The sequence below is a fragment of the Lagopus muta genome, chromosome 4 (genome assembly GCF_023343835.1).
Source record: "Lagopus muta isolate bLagMut1 chromosome 4, bLagMut1 primary, whole genome shotgun sequence".
Classification (NCBI taxonomy): Eukaryota; Metazoa; Chordata; class Aves; order Galliformes; family Phasianidae; genus Lagopus; species Lagopus muta.
This window is the reverse complement of record NC_064436.1, coordinates 13,422,576-13,446,176: the sequence shown is the minus strand read 5'-3', so window position 1 is coordinate 13,446,176 and position 23,601 is coordinate 13,422,576. Positions and strand designations below refer to the sequence as shown.

At 38.9% G+C, this 23,601-nt stretch overlaps 1 protein-coding gene across 4 annotated transcripts in view; it reads right to left on the bottom strand.

Annotated features, from left to right (window-relative positions):
* DCLK2 (doublecortin like kinase 2) overlaps positions 1–23,009 on the bottom strand; it is a 79,037-nt gene extending 56,028 nt beyond the window's left edge. For 2 of the 4 annotated variants that reach the window (XR_007376573.1, XM_048942637.1), the window contains exons 1-2: positions 22,231–23,007; positions 6,443–6,777 (exon numbers count right to left, since the gene is read on the bottom strand). Coding sequence is in view for 2 of the 4 variants with exons in the window: in XM_048942637.1 (XP_048798594.1) it covers positions 6,443–6,777; positions 22,231–22,645 (750 nt within the window). In the remaining 2 variants the exon portion in view is untranslated. Of the gene's footprint in view, positions 1–6,442; positions 6,778–22,230 lie in introns of all 4 variants that reach the window. The other 2 variants (XR_007376574.1, XM_048942638.1) reach the window with 2 other exon arrangements.
* Between the last annotated feature and the right edge of the window lie 592 nt (positions 23,010–23,601).

Below are 23,601 nucleotides of genomic sequence, written 5' to 3'. Positions count from 1 at the left end.
TATTCCCTTTCCTTTCTCACTGATTCTTCCATGTTTCCTGCTGTTAGTTTTGTATGGGTGAGAATGGAATTTTTCTTAATGACTGGTATAAATCTAGAAGAAAAGTCCTTATTTTAACATTCTGGTATTACTGCTTTGGAAGACTTAAGAGACTGACAATCTGATTCCAGCCAACCAACTAGCAGCTAGTATAACAGATCCATCAATGTGACAACCTGTAAGACGCATCTCAAAACTAGAAAGTCTGTTCACAGGGTACTACGAAGAGGAACAGAGAAAATTCAGTCTTAAATCTCTTTCAAATGCAGTTGTAGTGTAGTTTGTAGTAGTGTTTCAAGTGCAGTGTAGTTTAGCAGGCTTCTTAAAACAAATCTGCATATTTAGGTTTGGTAATTCAAGAACTCTTTTCTGAAGTAAAAAAAAAAAAAAAAAAGGAAGAAAGGGATAATTTAGCTAAAGGGAAAAAAAATTAAAGATCTCCAAGTAAGAATGGACCTGTGAAACAAGTTCTAATCTAGCATATGACAGCTGCAGAATGAATTCTAAAGATTTTTTTTTTAAACCAGACTAATTATCTGTTAATGGCCAGGCTCAGCGGGACACAACAAATTCCCAAGGTTTAGTTTCCAAGTCATGTGATTTCTTCTTAGTGTGGCAGATGGCAGACAATGACTGCATACCCTTCATTTATTCTAACATCCACACTGTAAACCAGTATTGAAATTATTGTAATCATACATCAGCAAAGATTCAGTGTTTCTGTTGGTGACAGCACTGTTTTTGCAGTGATTGTTCCCCACACTGTGAAGCCTGTCATTTGTGTTACGTGCTGTCAGCTCTTGAAGTGCACAGACAAACAGAAAACCCAGCAGGATTTATCCTCTCTGTGGATCCAGAAAGACACTGGCAAGTTGGATGCCAGTTTTAGCAGTACACATATGCTTGCTTTTAGTTAAAATACCAGCTTTTTTTTGTTACCATTCTCTAATTTAGAAGTGGTGACTTTATATCAGGGTCTGATTTTTGTGTTATTTTTGACAAATATACCCTGTTAATTTAACATCTCTTCACTAATCTGCCAGTTTGATGACAGTGGGTACTACTGATTATTTATCTAAGCCTTACCTTGCTGGAAAAGATTAAATCTGCACTCAGTGGACCCCAGCCATGACATTCTGAGTAGTCTTAGATCATATCCCCAAAGCTAGCATTATGTATCCCTGGGGGAGGAAGGAAAGGAAGGAGGTATACGTTATTCATTTATCTGCACTCTACTTTAGGGTTTTTATTTCCAGAAAGTAGGGATGCACAGATTCCTTCTCAGATATCTCCTTTCTCCAAGTAAATACCAAACTTTTTTTTTTTTTCCAGAAAGGAAGTTGTCTTTCAGCATCTGACTGTGGCTGTTTCATGTGGCATGTCCTTAATATTTTGTGGATGCAACAAATCTAATGAGCCTTCTCAGCATGATTGTTTACTGCCAGATTAAGATGCTCATCTTAGATGACCTGTTAGATGGTCATTTTTTCCACCTCTTAATACTTTCAGCACTGTAATTTTGATAGTTCTAAGCAAAATCCTTACTGTTTTGGACTTTCTATTTAATTCATTTTTATTTATCTTCAGAATGGTAATGATCCTATGACCATTATGGTAAAAGCTGTAAATACTTGAGGTAAATCCTGAGTAACATACTACCTACCTGTGGCCTTTGTGTGACTACATTAAATGAAGTTAATTCCCTGACAAGATCTATAGGTGGAAAAATGGTGTAGGTGCATTTTCAAATTTAGTTTATTTTTCAGATCTCTGCTTCTGTGTCAGGGCTCAGTTAATTTTGAGATAGTTTCAGATAACACTGCCTTCCATAAGTAACCACAGATGGGAAAACTTCTATATCCATGGATGGAGGCCAAAATTAGCTCCTCTGTTTGAGTACTCTATTTCCTCCCTCCCTCTAGCAATAAACAACCACTGATTCCAGTTCTGAGCCTACCAACTGAAAGTGTGGGAAAAAAATCCACAAGAAAAAAAAAAACTGCATTGCAGTATCCATGGATGAACTCTTTTCCTGTCACAGGATTTCCTCAACGACTGGGCCACTTCAATTATTCTGTTTTTCTTACACTCACATGAGATTTATCCCACACTCAGACATCTCTCCATGGTTACTTACTGAAACAATTCTAGTCTAACTTTCGTATAAGACCATCTTCCCCTAAGTCACATATTATTTCAAATGGTGGATAAGGTTTGTTAGCACTGGGTTTACTCTAAAACAGTAAATCTTGCTCTATGGATTCTACTCTGGCATGCAGGTGTATATACTTGAATATTTTAATGTTTACTGGCATTCAAATTTTGTTTTTTCTCTAGCTCAACAGTTCTTCCAAAGCTATAGACAGCCTTTGTTAATTGAAAACAAAAATGCCCTCTTCATTCATCTGGATTTTAGATGTAAATATTTACCCTCTAGATTGGATACCCTCTGATGGGTACCTTAACAGCTGCAGTTGATCTCTTAGAAATACCTCTACAAACCAAATAGAAAATTAACTTAACATATGCTAGCATTTGTCTTCAGAGAGTTTTCAGAACAGTCACTAGACAATTAAAAAAAAAATAGTGAGAAAAGAGCATGATAAGTCTAATGAATACTTAAAAATATAATATGCTATTTTTAATTACCCATTTACATACAAGGTGTAATCAGAAAATTACAGAGCTTTTGGTTTCAAAGAGATCCACCAATATCTTTGGCCCATCAAAAAGAGGCCTTTAAAATAAAGTATGTTTCATCTGTGGTATATTCTCAATATTTTGGGAATGGAGTATAGTTTAGATGGCTCGTCCACCCTTTGAATCTTGTTACAGACTTTCATCCATTAAACTGCAATAAAATGCAATCTTGAAAAGTTACTGACTTCTTGGAGTGAAGATCTCCATTTTCTTTTTGGTGGCAAATAATATACGCTTCCAAGTCCTATGTGTTATGTTGCTACCTTCTACTTTGCAAGAATTGTTACCTAGAGCTTCAGAAGCAAGATAGAAATGCTCCATTGTCTTTGGAGATATCGAAGGGTTAACTGCTCAACTGTGGGAGCTTCAGAGTGACTGTCCTTGCTTCACTGTAGGGAAGTGACAGATTCCAGAAAAGAACAGAGAAAGGAAAATCCAGCCAAGCAAGGAAAGCACTCTGCTCAGACAAATATATTAGGGAAACCTCAATGTCAGAAGGACAAAAACTGGAATGGCAGAAGCCAGCACAGCAAAGTAAAAGCCTGGTTACTTTCGTGAAACTATTTTTCCTTAGAACCAATCACAAAAGTTTCGGAAATCAATTTTTTTTAAATGTTAGGTGCTTAACAAAAGTGAAATGGCAAGTTTTGCCATTAGTTAGATGAGATTCTGTATTTCAGATTATCCAGTGCTAATCCTCCAAATCACATCACCCTTTTATTACTCATCTGGTGACAAAAGGAATCCTTCCAAATGTTAAAATCTTGCAATTTAAAGCTAAATAATTGTCTGCCTTCAAAGTAATCAAGGAAAATAAAGTGAGATGAATGTTGCTGTCAGTGTTGCTATTATCAGGCCTTGCTATAGTAAAAATAAATGAAGTCAGATGAGTACACAAAACTTAGATTGTAGACATAATTTCCATCATACTCTTTACAATTAAAAACAAGGTATCTTCATAGATCACTGGTTGTTTTTTTTTTAATTTCTTATTATATGCATCAACAAAATTGTCCCATAGTTAATGAGGACCATACAGTCCCTAATAGAAGGATACAAATTCTACATGTGTTTAAACTCTTGAATTTCAGCCTCAATTCCACATACAACTTAAACATACTGCCTTTCTGAAAAAAAGAAAAGAAAATAATTGGTATTTCCTCAGAGTTAAAATAAGTGGGGGGCGGAGAGAACCTTGAGAATCACAAGAGCAACATTTATAAGAACATAGCCATTTACAGAGTGCTTTTTTTTTTTTTTTTTTTTTTTGTAAATGGTTGCCTTTCAAGCTGTGCCAACAATAGGACTGACATAAAAGATTTGCCTCCCTTGCAGATTTAGAAGAATAAGCAATTACCACATTAGAGAAAATAGGCTCAGAAATTTTCACCAATTGGTAATTGGCAGCAGAGCAACTCCTTATTTGCCAAAACCCACAAAGTCCTTGGGCACCAACCTCTAACGTATACCAGCAGTAAACAAAGAAAGAAATTCTCTTTGCCTCAAACTGGGGTCAGCCCTTTGCTTTGTGATAGTTGTTTGCCCCCAAACAGCTCTCAGACGTCTCTATCTGTGTAGAGAAACAGAAGGCAGTTTTTATTATCATGGTGTCTAAAGTCATAGGTCTTCCTCCTGGGGCGCTATATCACATGATCCCTTAAGTCATAATTGTGCTGTGGTTGTGCAAGAAAAGGCTCCTTCCCAAGGCCTAATTGGAAGAGCAGAAGTTCTTTCTTCCAAAAGCACAGTTTATGTGGAGATGAAGTAGTAACGAATGTATAGTGAGGATATGTGCAGGCTGCTTTCTTCAAGATGTAGGAATTTCTCTGTTCTGCTTGAAAATACCTATGTTTGCCATGTAAGTCTTGTTACCAGACAAAGGAAGGAAGAGAGATTGTGTAGCAATGAGAAAACACCCTTATTTTGAAGCATTACTTATGACTACTTGTCCTGACTGTAGACTGAAGACAGTCATTGTCCACCATGAGTAACATTAATATGCAAGCAACATAAGTGAAATTTAATGTATGACTGCCGATTGGTTAATTTTATTGCTCCCTGATGCACCACTGCAACTACCACATAAATGCAGACTAATGAGCTTCTACTGTGTCAGTAATTCATATAAGTGAATCTGAACCAAGTCTCCAAATTGTAGCAGTTGTCTTTCTGACTCTTCCCAAATCTTTTTAAACTATTTGCCTAAGAAAATAAAATAACTTTTATGGGACATTAACAGAAGACTTCATGGGCAGGAGAAAATAATTATTGTAGAATAAATATCCTCTAAGCTATTTTGAAGTGAATTAAATTAAACATGATTGAATCACATTTCCGGACTTTTAAAAAGCAAAGCACATTTTTATAAAGGATTCTCCAGGTAAAAAATGCCATTAACAAATCTCATTTCAAAACATAAGAAAAGAAAACCAACAACCCCACAATATAAAACAATTAGAAGAATTAAAGAGCATATGACAGTGCCTACAGATATCATGAATGAGGATTCTCATTTACATATTTCTTTCACTATTTAATACCTAAGAACAAAAGTACTTCTTTCCTAACTTTTAAGTATATAGAAAGTGTGTCTGTAGTACATGGAACTAACCAGAGAGAAAGACTTCATATCCAGATTATTTCAATCAGTGTACTTTTTCTGCAATACATTATCTAGCAATTTTCAACATGAAAAAGGTGCTTCTTCAGTGGTCCACAGGATCACAAATATTATAAAAAGCTTGTGGAAAACAAGTTCCCAGTTCTCCTTAAACAAGATCAAAACTTTTAGGAGTAGTACATGCAAACACACAGGTACGTAGATATGCAAAAATACTTTTTGAATGAGCAAGGATCCCAATATTAAGTCAACGATACCACAGTCCAGGTATCAGGTATCAAACATGATCTAGTTGGCAGCCTATGTTGCTCTGCGTTACTAGACTCACAAAGCTGTTGGAGTTCCATATCAGTGTCAAATAAAGGCATTAGGTGTCAAAGCCCTGCTACACAAAAGGCTGATTCACCAGCCAGATAGATCAACAGCTAATGTATTACTTTCACTTGGTGCAGCACGGTATTTGTTGGGTTGCTCCTTTGTATTTATGGATTAGAATAAAAGACCTACTGTGTCATTAATCTCCACAGTGTGTATTTGCCATTTTAAAACTAGAAGTAAAGCTAAAACATCACCTGTGAAATACTATTTCAGATACAATTCTTGGCCTTAGCAATCTTAATTACTGTATCCAGGATGACTTTCCAGTATTTTTGTTTATTAAACTGCAGAAGTGAAATGGAAGAGGACACCAATCTTTTTCATATACCACATGACACAACGCAATAGCTTAAAAATACAACCTGCTTCTGAAAATGTGTATTTTAAACATTTTACTTTCCGAAATTTCAAGTGAAACTCAATTACTGAAAAGAATCAGTAAGCACTTAGTTTAGCAACACAACACCGTATATGAAGAGGTGTTTTTTCTTTTACTTAAAGTAGTCAATTTCTTTTGCAGTGGAGAGAATTTTAGTATTTTTCCTAGATATTTTGAACAGAAATGTAAAAATGTGCAGTTTACTTAATTATCCATATTCAGAAGCAGATTAAAGCCTATAAAGTAACGAGAATTTAAGTTATAAAAACAAGGTTAATTAGAGTAACTCACAATTGTTAGATTTTCACAACAATTCAATCTCTTACCTGCTTTCCATCCAGTGTACAAAGCCTCTTCACTACACCCGAATCTAACTTAATGGCTTCTGTGATGTCAGTCAAGACCTGTTCAAAGGAGTGAGCAGTCTTCTTATTCAGCAGAATTCTTACAGCTTTTCGTGGTTTTACTCCACTCCTGATAACAGTCACCAATTTGGGTTTAATGAAATCTTTATTCTCCTTCACTTCACTCTTTGTGGATGTCAAAGATGTCAGGGATCGAGTGGACCCGGTCCTTATGTTCACACACCAGTTTGGATTGACATTCTTGGTATAATCAACTTTCCGATATGGTTCATTGGATGCACAAACATAACTTTCACCTGAGGGAAAAAAAAAAAAAGATGATATTTTCTTAATTTAGGAATTAATTTTGCAGCTACTTTTATCAATTTAAAAAGTAACAGATACGCCAGAAGCAGTGGTTTTTCTGTATTCCAACTGCTGATCATTTTAAATGAAGGTTGGTAAATTAGCCAAACTCTATCCAAGCGCTGCTCTCAGAGTAGTTTCAAAAGACCTCTGGTTAAGCAGTGAAACACAATAAAGAATAACAAGGAATTTGAAAATATTTCTCATTTCTTTTGAAAGAGAGCAGAATGTCAGCATCCTAAGATACCTGACCGTGAGAAGGTATACATTGACTTTGTACCAAGGATACACTGTTGAAATGCAGTCAACACTTTTTAGAGCGACAGATTTCACTGAGGCCACAAAAGAGGCTGAGACTATGGGAATAAGAAAAGGGCAACTTTGTTTTCTTTCCTAGTTTAAAGCATGCGTTTCTGATACCTCCTTACAGGAAGGAAGGTGAGAATACAAACCAACAGGCAAGCAAAAAACTATAAAACACTTCATTAGCAGTTAGTAATTCAAACTGTTACATCAAAGTACTTGAAACCATGATGCAGAACTAAGGAGTCTTAATTTTCTCATGCATGTTGGATGTTTCCATGAATAGCAACATGATCGTGAAGAATCACAGAATTGTAGGGGTTGGAAGAGAACTCTGGAGACCATCTAGTCCAAACAGTTTGCTAAAGCAGGTTCCCGACAGTAGGTTACACAGGAAAGCATCCAGGTGGGTTTTGAATATCTCCACAGAAGGAGATTCCATGGCCTCTCTGGACAGCCTGTTTCAATGCTCTATTTCTCAAAATGAAGAAGTGATTTTTTTTTCTCATATTCTTATTGAAATTCCTATGTTCCAGTTTGTACCCATTGCTCCTCGTTCTGTTGTTGGGCATCATTGGAAAGAGCCTGGCCCCAGCCACTTGCTCCCACCCATTAGATTTTTATAAGCATTAATAAGATTCCCCTCAGTCTTCTCCAAGCTGAACAGACCCAGATATCTCAGCTTTTCCTCCAGGCCCCCGTACATCTCTGTGGCCCTCTGCTGAATACTCTTGAAGTTTCCCGTCTTTCTCTATCTGTAGAGCCCAGAACTGGACACAGTATTCCGGATGTGGAGGCCTGATTTTGTTTAAAAAATTGCAAAGTTAATTCTATGAGCAAGACAGTAAACTTCCTTCAGCCCTCTTAAGAATTACTGTATTCTGGAGGATGCTTTTGAGCTTCTTTTCTCCCCTGTACTAATTACTGCTTTCTAATATAGCATGCCTTTAGCCCTTTCTGAAAGATTGCTTGCTGTATTTGAAAGAAAACGGGACAAAATTAAATTAATAAACTATTTTGTTCAGGAAGGTTTGGTAGCCAGTTCTGTATCCAGAAACATCATACGTACAATGTTCCAATGAGGTACAAAGAAATAATTAGGTACAAGTTTTCATGCCACTGCTTTGGCATTCATGCCCATCGTTTCTCCTTATATTCATAGATCAAAAGGTGCACAACACAGCAACCAATATAGACAGAAAGATCTCTTCTTCCAAAAAGTAAACAAAGGAAAATAAGCTGTTGTCAGCCCACAAGCTCCTGGAATAGAATATCCATGCAGCTGCATGTACATTGGTGGTGGTGGTAAACACACATAAATAAAAAAAAACAAGCAAATGAAACCAATCTACAGATGCTCAGCTTAGAAAGAACTGTGGTGGCTGAGAAGGCTGCAGTACCACAGAACCACATGCTAAGTTGCAACAAGGCTTAGGTAATCTGATTTAATCAGACTGGTTTTGAGCAACATGCTGGATTTGATGATCTTTAAGAGGTCCCTTCCGAACTGAATTACCTTACAATTCTACATGGGTCAACAGCATTTTTTCAATAGCCGGAGCCTCCAGAGACATTTCATTAATGTGCCCTGTTAGGCTGAAATAGCTCTACATCTGCTAGTACTTGATTTGGAATGTCTATTGTTATTTTCTGAACAATTTCTAATGAGCTCTCTAGTTCTAAACACAGAGCTGCCACATAAAAGTATCTCAAAGAAGCTGGTAGTTCTCATTCATGCAAATACTGTTATTAACATCAAAAATGCTAGGGAGTTGCACAGACAACAGCAGTATGCTTTTGATTTCATTTAAGTTAGAAGTTTTCATTTTTACAGACATCTATTTTTTACTTTACAGGGAGTTAACAGGAACAAACTTCTTCATATTGCTGATGCAGAATCTAGATGTAAGATGAGAACAGGATATTAGATTCTGACTGACAGTATGTATTGTGTGAGAGAAGAAAACCTCAAATCATTTTGTTATTCTCCTCTCTGCAGTTAGCTTATTGTGTGATATAGAACCCTTGGGATGATGTTTTTCCGTTATTACATGCTGAAATTTCTGTCAGTGCACCTAGGAAGTAGCTCTGGGTTGGGGGTTGGTGTGGTTTTTTTCTCTTTGATTGTTTTCCAAATGTGTATATGCACAGTCACAGGTTTTTAAGACATTTAAGAATGCTAACTATTATTTCCTCTAAAAACAACAAATAAAAAGAATGTAGTCATTATTCTGGGTCCCCAATACCAGGGATTAAACTTTGGACAGTCCCTGACCTCCTCATTAAGAGTTGATTTGTATAAGACTTTGGTGAAGTTTAATCAACATCTGGTGATAATCTTTATGTATAAATAAACCTGACAACACCCCATGCACAAGGATAATTTTCTAAGTGCACGAAGTGCCCCTAGCATCTCAAAGTTTCTAAATAAACTTCAGTACACAAAGACACTACCTCAGAGTAACCACTGAAGTACAGCCTGTGCAGCTGTATGTAGAAGTTAAATGAATTCTCACAATAATTACTATAAGACAGCTCAAAACTGAACACCACTAAGCATGTTAAGAATTATCCCTTCAAACTATTAACATTAAAGCAAAAAAATGCTTCCCCCTCTCCTCAGAAAACAAACAGAAAAAGCTGCGAAAAGAAAAGAAAAATGAGAAGAGAAGAGAAGAGAAGAGAAAATCCTTAACACTCAACAAATAAGCAGCTGTCATGAGAATAGGAAAGCAGGAAAAGACTTTTCCTGTAACACCCTGTCTCAAAATAACACCACATTTTTATCTCCACAGTTACTATGTATTGAAGGTTAAAAAAAAACAAAAAAAAACAAAACAAAACAAAACAAAACAAACACACACACAATAAAATGCTTACAAGATAAGTCTGATTTAAACTTAATTAAGAAATCTGGAAAATAAAATATAGAAGCAGGTTCTCCTATTTGAAATAAAGTTACACAAGGAAGCAGAAGTAGAGAACATGGGTCCTTTTGCTAGATTTACCATAGAGAAGTCTCATTAGTATATTCTAACTTTCAGATCCCTTAACAGATTTTCTTCCTCACACTGTCACAGAACATGTCCTATACTACCTGTCTAGTCAAATTGCAATACCTTCAGAAGAGGGGAATTCATCCTGTTACAAGACTTTCATTCAGTATAGAGAAAGAAAGGATCTTTATCCACTTATAACAGCAGTGTAAAACCTGTTGGTTCATACCAGTTTGCTCCCTAATGATCTGAGCTGGCTTCAATACTCATTTATTAAAGATTTCTTATTATTGATCCTTACATGTTAGTTTTCCTCTTTAGATGAAAATAATAGAAAGTGTTTTTAACAACAAAACAATTCATCTCTTATAAGAATGAATTTCAAATAACTTGTTTCAGCTGCATTCAACCAAGCCTTAATGTGAAGCACAAACCGTTCTAGCTTTCCAAGAAGTGTATCTGGCAAAACTAATTGCAGAATTTCCTATAACTGGCAGATAGAGGAATAGACTAATTACTTGAGGATTGTAGCATATGGCAGATTGTTCATTAAGTGTTTTAAACTATGTGTTTTATTCTTTCAGTCATACGAACTAAATTTGGTCATTGAGGTCTTTATGTGAAAGACAAGTTTTACTACATTGCAAGGCAGGCATGTATGGCACAGTAGCACGAAAGAGAAAAATGCATGCACTGACTTCCTTTGGTCATATTTTAAAAGATAAAGAAGGTTTTTACTTTACTAAGTTAGCAATTAAGCTTCTAATATTTTACCACAGTCAGGACTTCATACACAGTTTCTATATTCTACTTGCAAATAAATCACTTGTTACATTCTGCATAAAGACTGATTTTCTATATATTGGCCATTCTAAGAATCAACTGTAGATTTGGTGGGCTTAACAGGGCATCCAATTGATTATACAACTGTATGAAATATTTAACTAAGGAAAAAAATAGTAGGGGTAAATTAAATCACAGCTATAAAGTTCACTACAGGCAACCTTCCTAGAGAATAGTATTCTCAGGAGTAAGCCTAAGAAAATCACCATTAGTTTTTGAACACTCTTATATTGTTTGAATTGTTGTTTTAGCCACCCTTCTAAGTAGACAATGCAACAACACACATCTATTTGCAAGAATTTACAAGCCATTTGTAAAAATACTACCTCATTTTATTTTGTAGATAGTTAAATGTAGAAATGCAACATTGTATATAATATTTGTCTGCAGCTTTAACACGTGGACCGATTTTAAATCTGTTTGGGATTAATTCATGTGATTATCACACACACTCAGAAAGCCAATTTTTTTTCTTTTAAATGGGGGTTGTTTTTAATTTATACTGCTGTTGTTTAAATCAGTCCAACATTTTTAACAGTACAACAGATAACTTTACAAATCAAATCACAAGTATAGATAAGTTTGGCTCTATCTCTAAATACCTTTTATGAGATTTTCATGTGTCTAACCTTAACATATAACCTCACTGTAGCTGAAACGCTAAGTCACTCATTCAAACAGTAATTGAGCAACTACTGGGAAGGCAGGGCCAACTCAGGGGAGCTCAGGTGCATGCAATGTTCATTAGTGACCAGAAGGACTGTAGCCAGACCTCATTTAAGGGCAGGCAGTGGAGGAAAAGGTATCTTTTACTGGAGATCCTTGTGTACCTGAGGCCTTTTGAAGGTAAGTAAATTATTTCTTTTGTTTCTGTACCCTCACATGTTGTATTTGAGTGAGTCTTGGACTTTGTTGCTTTGCTGTCATTGCTGCACTTCCTATCAAGATATAGCATTTTAGATTCCTGTATACAATTTTGACTGCTAGTTGAGTAAACTCAGTACTGATTAACTGTAGTTGATTGTAGTTCTGTGCCTGTTCTATCTTTGGTACCTTTATCCAGACATTACAAAGCAGTTACAAAGCAATTAGTGCAAGGAGAGGTGTCCTCATTGGGTTATGACTATTTGCAGAAAGAGGTATCGTAACATCTATAGCAGGCAACTTGTTCCCACCATACTTATTTTTCCTGTTAATTTTGTCATTTGAAAGAACTTCAGGAACAAAAGAAGGGCAAGCTTCTCCTTGGAAAGTCAGAAATGTATCTCTGAAGAACAGTTTAAAACAAGAAAGGTCTCCGATGGTGAAGTCTTACAAATGTGAGCTTAGCTTTGCAGACTGTTACTCCTTGGGTTAATTTTTCTCTGATGGAAAGCTGAAAGTAAATACTACAAAAATGCACAGTGTGTCAGTTGTTCCTCTCAAACAGCAGCACTTAGGCAATAGCACAAGGTAGCTGCTTCTGCAAAGATGGAAGAAGCATGTTGTGTGAGAAAGATCTGTGCCTTGTTTCCCTTCCCAATGCATCCCGATGTATCTTTCAGAGCATCTGTATCAGTTCTACCTCTGTCAACTTAAGCTTCTACTTCCTCAGGTCTCTGGAGAAAGTTACCTCCCCTGTTGACTTCCTAGCAACCTCTGTTCTGTCCGGAAGGTACTAGCTGAGCTATTGTCTTTGCTGGTGAATTTATCAAAAGCAGCAGGCTCTAAACTGTGACGCTTGAATGGTACTGGGGATTTTCTTGTCTGGATTGCTATGGGGTGGGAATATGTTACAGATAGAAAATGGTAGGTGATGGTAACTGCTTAGTCAAATGCACTCTGGTTTGCAAGATCATAGGTAAAAGGCATGATAACCTACAATTCATTTTCAGCCGTAAATGGAGAATTACTCCACAGATTTTAAACTTCTTTCTAATTTTATCAGGAGGGGGTTTTGTGGTTAAGCAACTTCTAGAATCCCTAGGAGAAAATAGAAGGAAAGAAGCAAGGACTACTAAAATAGCAGTGCCTGGAAAATAACTAGGTCACATCTTGAACCAGTGATTGAGGACCTGGTGGGGAGGCAGGGTGCACCCCTTCCCAGGCCTCACTGAAGTATTGGCAGTGGATATGAGTGTCTTGTCTGGAGACCTCTGCCTACCCGAGTACCACACTGGCATTTCTAAGTCAGGCAGATACTTTTCATTCTTTTTTTGCAGCTATTGTTATTACTTCTAAGATTGCTTTGCTGCTCCTCCATCTTGTAATGATTACGTTAAAGAAAGCCAGGACCCAAAAAAATTTGAGAAGCAAGTATCTGGTTCCTAGGAAATGTATTGTGGTGAGCAGCTAGAAATGACAGTTTACATTAAGTTTTATAAAGTGTCTTTGGATGACGGTAGGGCACCTGAAGTAATAATAATAATTAAAAATCTACAATTGCAAGGATTTAAGTGTCTCTTGCCAATAAGTAAGCATGATCAGCAAAATCCCTGACATTTTTTGACTTTTTGGATATGTTGTCCTTGCTACAATGCAAATGAGATAAAATTATGGAAACAGTTAAATTAAAAAGAGAAGGAAAGTTCAAGACTTGTTTGGTAACTGGTTGAGGCTGGCTTACGGAAAAAAATCATGATTTTACAGCTGGAAAGAAAAAAAAAGAACAACAATGTTCTATCATAAAGACACTAGTATCTGCCATCTGGTGTAATGATTTGCGAAGTTTTTGTTGAATTACGTGACAATTCTTGAATTTTTATGTTATTGCTGGTTGCTTATGAAGGTACTCCAATCTTTCAGCCAAGATAACTTGTACAAGGTCATTTGTCTCTTAACTTTAAAATAGATCCTTTCCATCCTGCATCTGCACTGTAAAATTTTCTGTGCTTTCAAGTTGTTTTTTTCAGAGGAAGGAAAACAAACCTCTTTGCCTGGATGCTGGCTGACATCCAAACAAAATTGCAGCATGGGTAGACCCTGTGTACCTGAGGCCTTCCAAGACTAAGAAGACTTTTCTTTGTTTTATGGCTGCTGCATTTGGGCTTGGTCTTTCTTGCGGCAGCGTAGGTCCTTGCTACCCTGCTATTAGTGCTGTGCTTTCCATTGTGTAATAGTCTTACACTCACTAAGAAATCCTTTTCTGAGACTTTAGTAGGCTTTTTGATCATGCTGTGGCTTTTAAAGGAACTTGCAAATCTACCAGATACGGGAAGTTAGCAAGACTCCAAATGCATGCATAAACAATACTTCATATGTTTACATTATTGACTTAAATAATGGCAGTTTTAAGGTTTGAAGGCTCGCTTTACTCTTCAAACCATCTTGATACATTTTGAAGTTAATAGGTGCTAGTCTTAACAGCAGTTAAACTACTGTTAATGAGTGTCACTGACATAAAACATGAACAAGAGTCAGACAGCTCCCTACTTCTTCCACCAGATTGTGAAGTTACCAGTACTAAGCAGGAATTTACAGGTAAAGATGTGAAGTATAGACTAATGAAGTAAAAACACTATTAACACTATTATCTATGTGTGAAAAAAGAAAAAGCAAGCATCACCAACACAGGTAAAATCTGGGGCCCTAAACCCAGCCAAACTCTTCAGCAGGAAACCTAGCCAGCCTGCAGAGCAGTTTTGGCAGAAATATGAAATTTCTTTATAGGTTGGCATCATAATTTCAACAGAACATATGTGCCATCCATCCAGCACTTCACAACGGTACCCAGAGCAGTCTAAAAGTGACACTTCAAGGAAGAAATCCTGCTACCACCAGAAATTCCTCAAATGGGCCATATGCTAGCATAAAATGAATAACATCTGTTGACATTTTGAGTCAAAATATAATCAACAAATGGAGTAAGTTTACTGATTCTCTACGTCTTATTAAAACTGAAAAAAAAAAACCCAAATACAAGACATGAAATATTGCCTATTATTGAAGGAACACTAACTGCCTCTTAGTAATTTACCTGTTCTGCATTAGTAGTCAGGTACACTAGTCATGAAGACCCACATGTTGGCAGCATGTTCAAGCACACTGCAGGATTTTGGTTACTGAGAGCACTAACTGAACTAAACATTCACCACTCTCCCACCATGGTGAAAACAAGATCATATTGATCAATCTGACTAATAAATAGCCATAGATAATTAGTAGTTGAAATACTGTTTAGTCTACTCAAAAACTGATCTAAGGAAACAGTTCTTTAACTATCTGCTTATTTGATAATACTATTATTGGGAAGGTATTTGGCTTCTCTCAAAACAAAATTGCATGAGTGAAGAATTGGAGTATAAACAAATTCTCCAAAATTCAGCCATACAACTTTAGGTATGCATAGCAAAAGAAATGTATCTTGGTATTTAGTACCGCAAGCATACATCACTTCCAAAAATGTAGTTTTTGAGGAAATACAGCTGCCTTACAGCTCAAGGTTCTTCATGGCACAAGTTTTAAGAGCTGAAGCCAACTTCAAGGCATTTATAAGAACAGCAGAGAAACATTCAGACATATTGTCCTTAAAAACAGTCTGTTAATAAAAGACATGCAGATGTTTCATTTCCCTTAGCATTAGGATAAAACCTCCACGTTAAGTGAAGGTGGATATACCATGTAGCAGGGTATGTAAGAAAGAAATATGTAACACCAGAAAATCCTGAGTTAGGGTATGTGAAACCGAAGTTCCTGAACAAGCTTTTCTGTTTAGATTTTGCGAAATGTTAACAAGCGTTATTATCTTCTGAACTTCATTTAGAGCATGGTGTTTTAAATGACACACTGCATGACAAAGAATGACAGAGCTGACAGAAGAAATAGCATATCTACAGAGGGGAAAAAAAAAAAAAAAACAACATGCCAAAACCACATTGTTCTCAACATTTTTAAAGCATGTTCCACTTTGAAGCACGTAGGACAAATCAGTGTTTTAGGTGCACTTCATAGCCATTTCATATCCTCCTTCTTTTGGTGGAACTCATTAGCTTCAAGAGTATCATAAGTTACTTTTTTAGTTTAGTGTGGCAGTTGTTAAAACGACTAACCCTCCAACTTAAGGACCATGACAAAGCATCCTCCTTGTACTCTGACATAAAGTTGAGTGTATTTACAGCATGTATGAAAAGACTGAATCTAAAAATAAAACCAACCCTTTTATGGAGGATTGCATTTCATTTAGATCTTTTTTGCTCCCTTTCTTTTACAGAATTTCCTCATAAATTTCTTACAGTATTTTCATGTTACCTCCAGTAGCCCTGTATACATTACCAGCATTTGTTGTATAAAGCATTTATGTTCCCCTTGCACTGTTTAAAACCTGGTATGATGAGAAGAATTTTAATAGATGACTGCTTCTAATTCTCTTCTGAGTTCATTTAGCCAGAAGGTGCAGGTAACAGCTTCCTACAAGGTTTCTTAGTATGCAGAGCTGCTCAAGTTGAAAGGGACCTCTGAACATCTTCTGGCCTCAACTCAAGCTTTCTGAAAAGCTTCAGGAAAAGAGTTGAGGGATCTTGGTATAATCCCTACCTAATACCACTTGCTTCCTCCGCAGTAAGTAAACACATAGGTAGATTATGCTTTTCTTGTGGAAACTAGTTGATTTACAATGGTGGAACTATCTTATTTTGCTTGGAAATAGCAATTATATCAGTATTTTGCATCAATAACCCATTGCCTCAGGACTGTGGGACCACTGCAATTTGAACATAAACTCAAGAATAAGTGCTTTTTAATTTTAAAATTCTTATTCTTCCATTTTATTTTTTCTTTGTTACTCTTGTTAGAGATTTCCTGGCTCTTTTGACTCTAGTGTGGGAAGGTAATTATACCTTCTGAAACAGGTTACAAATAATTGCTTAATTGTTGTTACCATGTACTTGCCCGGACAAGACAGTATCTTCTTGACCTAATCTAGTCAGATAATGGGACTTGGTTCAAGAACTCTCTTGTAATTACTTGGCATTGAGAGGCTTTATCATATCACCTTCATGCACCAGCTTCTGGTATTATCAAAGGATGCAATGGACTGTTAAAAGCAACGGGTGGCAGAAGTCACCTGGTTGGTCAGTACTCAAGTGTTTATCAATTGGGATGGTTCTACCCAGTCCAGGTCCCCACATACTGTAGAGGGGGGAAAAGATTCCTGCAGTACATGTAGAGAGCGTTCTGGGGAAAGCGTCTTGGGTCCTTCCAGCTTCTGGAAAGGGCAAACCTTTCTGCAGAGATGTTTTTGCCCAGGGGCCTGGGTCTACTTAGTGACTGACATAGGGAAAAATGGGCACGTTCAGTGTGTGCCACAAGGGAATTTGATGTTGGGGAAGTGCAGTCAGTAATTCCATGTGTGTGTATGTGTGTTAATTATTGTTTGTATGTATGTATGTGTATATATATGTATGTGTGTGTGTGTGTATGTATGTATATATATATATATATATATATAAAGCATGATGTAGAATAAGAGGTGGAATGTCATGGCTTCATGATTTTTTTTTTTTTTTTTTTTTTTATGATTTTCCATATCATAATGTCATGTAGTGCACTGGGTGTTAAAGAGTTAATGCTCCAGTTCTATGGACTGCTGATAGTTTCAGGTACCTGGTTCTGAGAAAGAAAGAACAAATAAATACCCCAGGGGACTTTGCATTTACATTTTCTCTTCAGAGGGAAAGATAAAACTTCAAGTTACAAGACATTCCCTTTTGCCTTTCTGCTCATTTCTGCACGTGTGCTCTCCAACTGTCTTGCCTTCAGCACTAGAGTAAAGCCTTTGGTTTTGGGCACTCTCTCCTATTTTATCTGATATATTAGCCTCAATTCTGATTATATTGTATTATATTGTTATCTTGCATTCAGATATTATTTCTATTAAATTAACTTTCCTCCTCAGATTGCTGCTGCTGTTTTGATTTTAGGCCTGACTCCTTATCCTTTTCCCATCTCCCCTTCCCCCACTCCCAGGGTGTGGGTCTGTAGGCATCGGCCTGTAAACAGTTAACAACTTTTTACAATTTAGGTTACTATGTTACTTTTTATGTAATATGCAGTGACAATGATAATATAAAGCAGAAAGCACTTGGAGCAATGTCTGGTTTTGAAACGTCTCTGATTCTCCACCTTTCTACACAGACTTTTTTACAGGTGTATGCTGATTTCAAGTGTGTGGACAAAACAACTGACACTTCAAAAGGACTGTATCAATTAAGCATTGTAATTAAAAAAAAAAAAAGTAACTCTTAACTATGGTTCCTACCTAAGAATCTAGAAAGAGTCCCTGTCACCTAACAAATCAGTACGACTTTCCTTGCCAGAATTGAAATCTGTTGCATTCTTCTCCCAGCTTTACAGCAGATCTTAACAATCAAGATTCTCAATGGTTTTTCACCACCAAGACATCAAAGCACAGGATAGCAAAGACAGGGCATAACCAGCATCAATGTCAAACAGAAGCTTCAGTGCTGAGGAATTGCATGGTTCTTTCTACTACCGTTGTGTTATGCTTTAAGGAAGTAACAGTTCTAAAGACAACAAAGGATTAAGATGAATGTTTAACTGCTAACTTTGGTAGATAACAAACTTAACTATTACTTCATTGTTGTTAATTTAACGCAATTTTAAAATTCCACATGGAATCTACTACTCGAAAGTAAAGCAGAGTAGCATCAGATAGTGAAAGTGCTTGCAAAACCAGAAGAATTTCATAGCAGTTGATAAATCTATTATCTCTGGATTTCTATGCTCAAACAAGATAAGAAGCAGGCACTGAAGTTTTTCACTCCTCCCCGCTTAAGAAAGCAACGAAAACTGTCAAACTCATGATATGTAATGTTCCCTAATCTACAGGGACTGGAACTATAAATTAAATTTGCCTAGGATTGGTCCTGCAAACAATGGATTCTTCTTTTTGCCTGTCAGATTCAAGTAAGAAAAGCAACATGCTTAAAATGGAGCTTGTCAGGTTTCAATAAAATTGTGACCAGATCACATTTATTGAGGTGACTCAACCTGTGACAGTAATATTTGAAGTTGACAGTATGTCTGTGCCTTTAGCTGTTTTCCCTTTACAGCAGACGACTAAATGAAAAACATGTATTGGTGACTCAATTCAACCAGTTTGGAGTATTGCAGCACAAAATTTGATGCTGCCAGCTTTTAAACAAATTAAGATACTAGGATAAATAGGTCAGTGTCCAAGAGCTGGAGTCTAAGGAAGCTTAACACACATCTTTCTGGGTTGGTAAGCGTGACCAAGGTCTCAAGTTCTACCTAATTCAGAGAGCTGACATGAGTTAACTTCAACTGTTGTGATTCCATGCACCATTTCAGTGACACTGATGTGCAGACAAGCTAATCAAATAATAAGGCATTACATAAAGTAGCTATGTTTGGGCTGAATGTTCGGCCTGTAGCTGGCATGCATGATTTTTTAACTTTCCAAAAATTAAAAAAGCAATTCTACCAAACACCATACAAAACTATTTGTTGTGCTACTGCAGTTCAAGATTCAGCACATTACCAATCTTTACTCATTCAAAAAGTTCAAGCTTGCTCTGCTGGAAAAAGAGAACCACAAGAAAAAGAAAAAAATATATCTCCCAAGCCTACTAAGAGAAAAAAAAAAAAAAAAAAAAAAAAAAACCACAAAAAAACACAGCTGGCAAAGGGTTCAGGAATGATGGATTAAATACTAGTTTGATTTCTTCCCATCAATGTATGTCATTTCCTGTTTCTTTAGCGTGATTGGACTTGTAAAGATTTTTGCATGCTTACTGGAGCATTTACTATTTCAATTATGATGTTACAGGATTTTCTTAAGATTCCTTACAGTTGCACTGGTCGTGGATAGATGACTAAGTAATCGGGAATCTCTTTTCCCTTTCATTTTAAAGAGAAAGCAAGGAAGTGGCATTTTCATTGTGACATTTGCTTTGCTTTATTCTTCCAGTGAAGCACACTGACAAAGGTCACTCTTTCAGTGACTATTTGAAGAGACAGGAAGTCAGTTTTTGCTTACATTTAAGTTAATAACTGAAGTTATGAGACTATAAGCTGCATTTACATGATTACACAGCAAGTCTTTTTTAAAGCATGGATGCTTAAGACTTGAAGTTTTTCCAACTTACCAAAAGTCACTCCAACTTACCATTAGTTTATCCGAGATTTCATTTATCTGCTTTCCCCACCATCCGCACTCCAGCTTTTATTTATTAGTTTTAGCATTTCCAAACTGACCATTAGGAGCCCTTCCCAGACCTCATTAAAGGGTTGGCAGAGGTGGCAAGAATATCTTGCTGGAGATCCCTGTGTACCTGAGGACTTCCAAGGGTAAGCAGCTGGTTTTGGTTGTTTTTTTTTTTTTCCATTTGTTTCTGTTGTTTATGGCTGCTGCATCTGTTTACCCTTGCTTGTTGCAGCCTGGAACTGTGGTACCTCAGTGTCATTGTTGCACTTACCATCACATTACAATGTTACAAATGCTGAAGTTGAATACTGAGACATTCCAAGAAAGCATGAGAAAAGTGGTCTTAACTGGAATGTACATGCATTTACTGAAAATACAGCTTCTGCGGGTACGTGTACTCTGCAAGCAAAGCATAGGACAGGAGGCATTGGCCTCATGTTGCCACATAGAAGATTGAGGTAGAATATTAGGAAAAACTCTCTCTCAGAGTGGTGAGGCATCTACCCAGAGATGTGGTACAGTCACCCTCTGTGGAGGCAGTCAAGAAATATGAAGCTGTGGCATTTAAGGGCATGGTTTATTGGACAGGGTGGTGATGGCTTGACAATTGGACTAGATTATAATAGAGGTTTCTTCAAACCTTAATGATTCCATAAAACTCTTTGTAGGGGTTGAGGATTCCCTTTCAGGAGAGTCGCCAGCTCAAATGTGTGAGAATTGCCTTTTAGTATACTATAGAAATAAAAATCCTTTTTCCCCCATCCAACCTCCATCTACAGAGTAAAGAAGTCAGAGCATGTCCTGCACACAACATGCAGCACCAGCCAACAAAACAACCTGAAACCTATACAGTGTCTATCGTGATCAAGGAATTCTTCAGTGTAAATTCAGTTGCCATTAATATATTAAATTCATGCCTATATTTCACTTACTACTCCACATAAATCCTCTATGCACAAGTGAGCATTGTACCACAGAAATTATTTCACCACCTGAGCCAACACACCAACCATAATTATCAGTTGGGAAGACAGAGGGCTGTAAGGGGGGAAAGTCAAATAACCCTGATCTCTGTATCCTCTTCAGGGCATACTGAAAAAAGTTGGTACAAGTAACACCCAGCTGTGGTTTAAGCTGAGTAATTTGATTGGTTCTGCAAAGACAAAACATGCCCATGCAATCTGGTGCCATTAAACCACATTTGGAAAGCTGCAGCCTCACAGCTGACAGCAATCCACTTTGGAGCAAAGTTGCACAGGTGAGTTTGAACTCTGTAATGATCCTATGAAAGTGTATCTGTATACTTAACTTGAGGTATCTTTTCACATACTCAGATTTGGGCTTATGACAAAGTACAAATGACAATACTTCACTTTCAAACTTGTAAAGATGCTGCAGGCTAAAATGGAAGCCACAGAACAAGCTTACATGACAGTAAGTTAAGCTGTAGAAAGCACTTAAAGGCTTATCTGTTCCTTGCTGAGGCAATTATCATTTTATACAAAGAAGAGGTGTATGTTTCATTCAGTATAAGTACTTCTGGCCCCTTCCAATTTGGGGTATTGTGAGATTGTGAGTAGTAGTGAAGCACTGCTCAGATTCTTAAGGTCTACACAACCTCTGCAGCAACTCCCATTATCAAAGGCAGCTAAGAGACAATTCTGAAAAGCATTCAATTCCTTAAATGTCTTTGCATTTAGGTAGCTATCTTTCCTTAAAGAGTATGGATACCAGCAGGACTTTACGCTGGTTCGTTTTATTAAGTGGGAAGCTATAAACACCCCTTTTCACAGCACCCGGGAAAGCTTAAGCTGCTGTGTGGCACCAGTGGCAGCATCATAACAGTTAGGGAACCGAATTGAAACATTCCTCTTCCCTACAAATGGTAATGACTACAGGGCAGCCAAGAACTTCCCTGTGGTTCTTGAAGTGGAGAAGCACCTTCTGCTTACCCACCGTTCTGCCAGCCCACCTGCTGGTAGAAGCAGACGAGCTCTGCTGCCAAAGCAAGGCCTTAGCAGCAGGCAGCTGCAGCCCACTCATGCTCGTGGTCTCCCTCAGCTTCTTGGTGCGCCAGCACACCCCCCACAGCCCCTCACCTTCCAGCAGCTCGTCCAGGCTGGAGAGCTTCTTGCTGCCGTCGATGGTGTAGATGGTGCGGACGCCCTGGGGCAGGTTCACGTTGTCCGACAGGGAGCGGGTGAGCTCGGCAAGGAGAGCGTCGAAGGAGCGGAAGCGGTCGCTGGAGATGGCATACACCAAGCCCTTGAAGTACTTGTCCCCGTTGCGGTAGAAGCGAGCTTTGCGCGCTTTCTTCTCCGAGCTGAGCGCCTGCAGCGTCCGCGTGCGGTAAAGGCTGCAGTGGGCGCTGTGCGCGGGGCTGGGGATCAGCCCGTTGCCCCGCGGTCCCGCGCCGCCGCTCGAGCCCGATGCGCCGCGCCGCGGCCCGGCGCGCTGCTGCCTCTTGTCCCGCTCCTCGAAGTGCTCCAGCTCGATGCTCCGGCTGCTCGCCATGGGGACCGTTGCCCGCCCTCGGGCCGCGCGCGCCTAATTCAGCATCGCGCCCAGCCGCTCTCGCTGACAGGGCTGCGCCCGCTCGCCCCGCGATGGCACCCGCCGGCTCCGCCGCTGCCCGCCGTTGCACACAAAAACATCCCTCGCTCCTCGGCGGCTCGCGGCTAACGGCGGCGCCGGGGCGGGAGGCTCCGGGGGGCCCCGCGGCCGCACCTCCGCGCCGTGCCCGCGCAGCTCGCACAATGCGGAGGATGCCGCGCGCCGCTCCCCCCTCGGCCCGTTCCCAGCCGCGCGGAGAAGGGGGTGGGGACCAGAGCGCCTATTCGGCTGCCGGTCAGCGCGAGGAGCTGCGCAGCTTCCCGACTCCTCCCCGGGCGAGCAAGGGCGCCGCCGGCTCGCGCCTAGGAGAGACAACAACCAGCAGCGGCTCGGCGGGAGGAGCGAGCTGTAGGGCGGCGGCTGCAGGGCCCTAGCGCCGGGTGCGCGCCGCCGCTGAGAGCGTTGGGGCGGGCGCCGCGGCTGCGGGTCCGCATTGACGGCGAGAACGGGGGTGGAGGGGGAATCAGGAGGTGAAACCGAGAGGGAGAGGGATTCTTCGAGGAAGCGGAGTGGTCGTAGGGAGGTAGGTTGCCCCTTGGGTGCAGCTATGCCTTCCGCGCTCCCCTCAAGGCTCGAGCTGGCTCTGTGGCTCAGGTGCAGCAGTGAGGCTATTGACTAGCCCTAGCCCTGCTGTGACACTTATTCGGCTAAAACCTTCAGGTTCTGCGATCTTTTCTATAGGGGTTTCTCCAAAGCGTTACTCGGGACATAGATCTACCACCACCTCCTTCCCCCCCCCAAAAAAATTCCCTTTTTCCATTGGTGGATCACATACTTGTAGGATTTGGAAGAGACCTAAAGCAGGATCCCTATGGTAGATTAGACAAGATACTACCCCAACACCACTCACCTAGCAG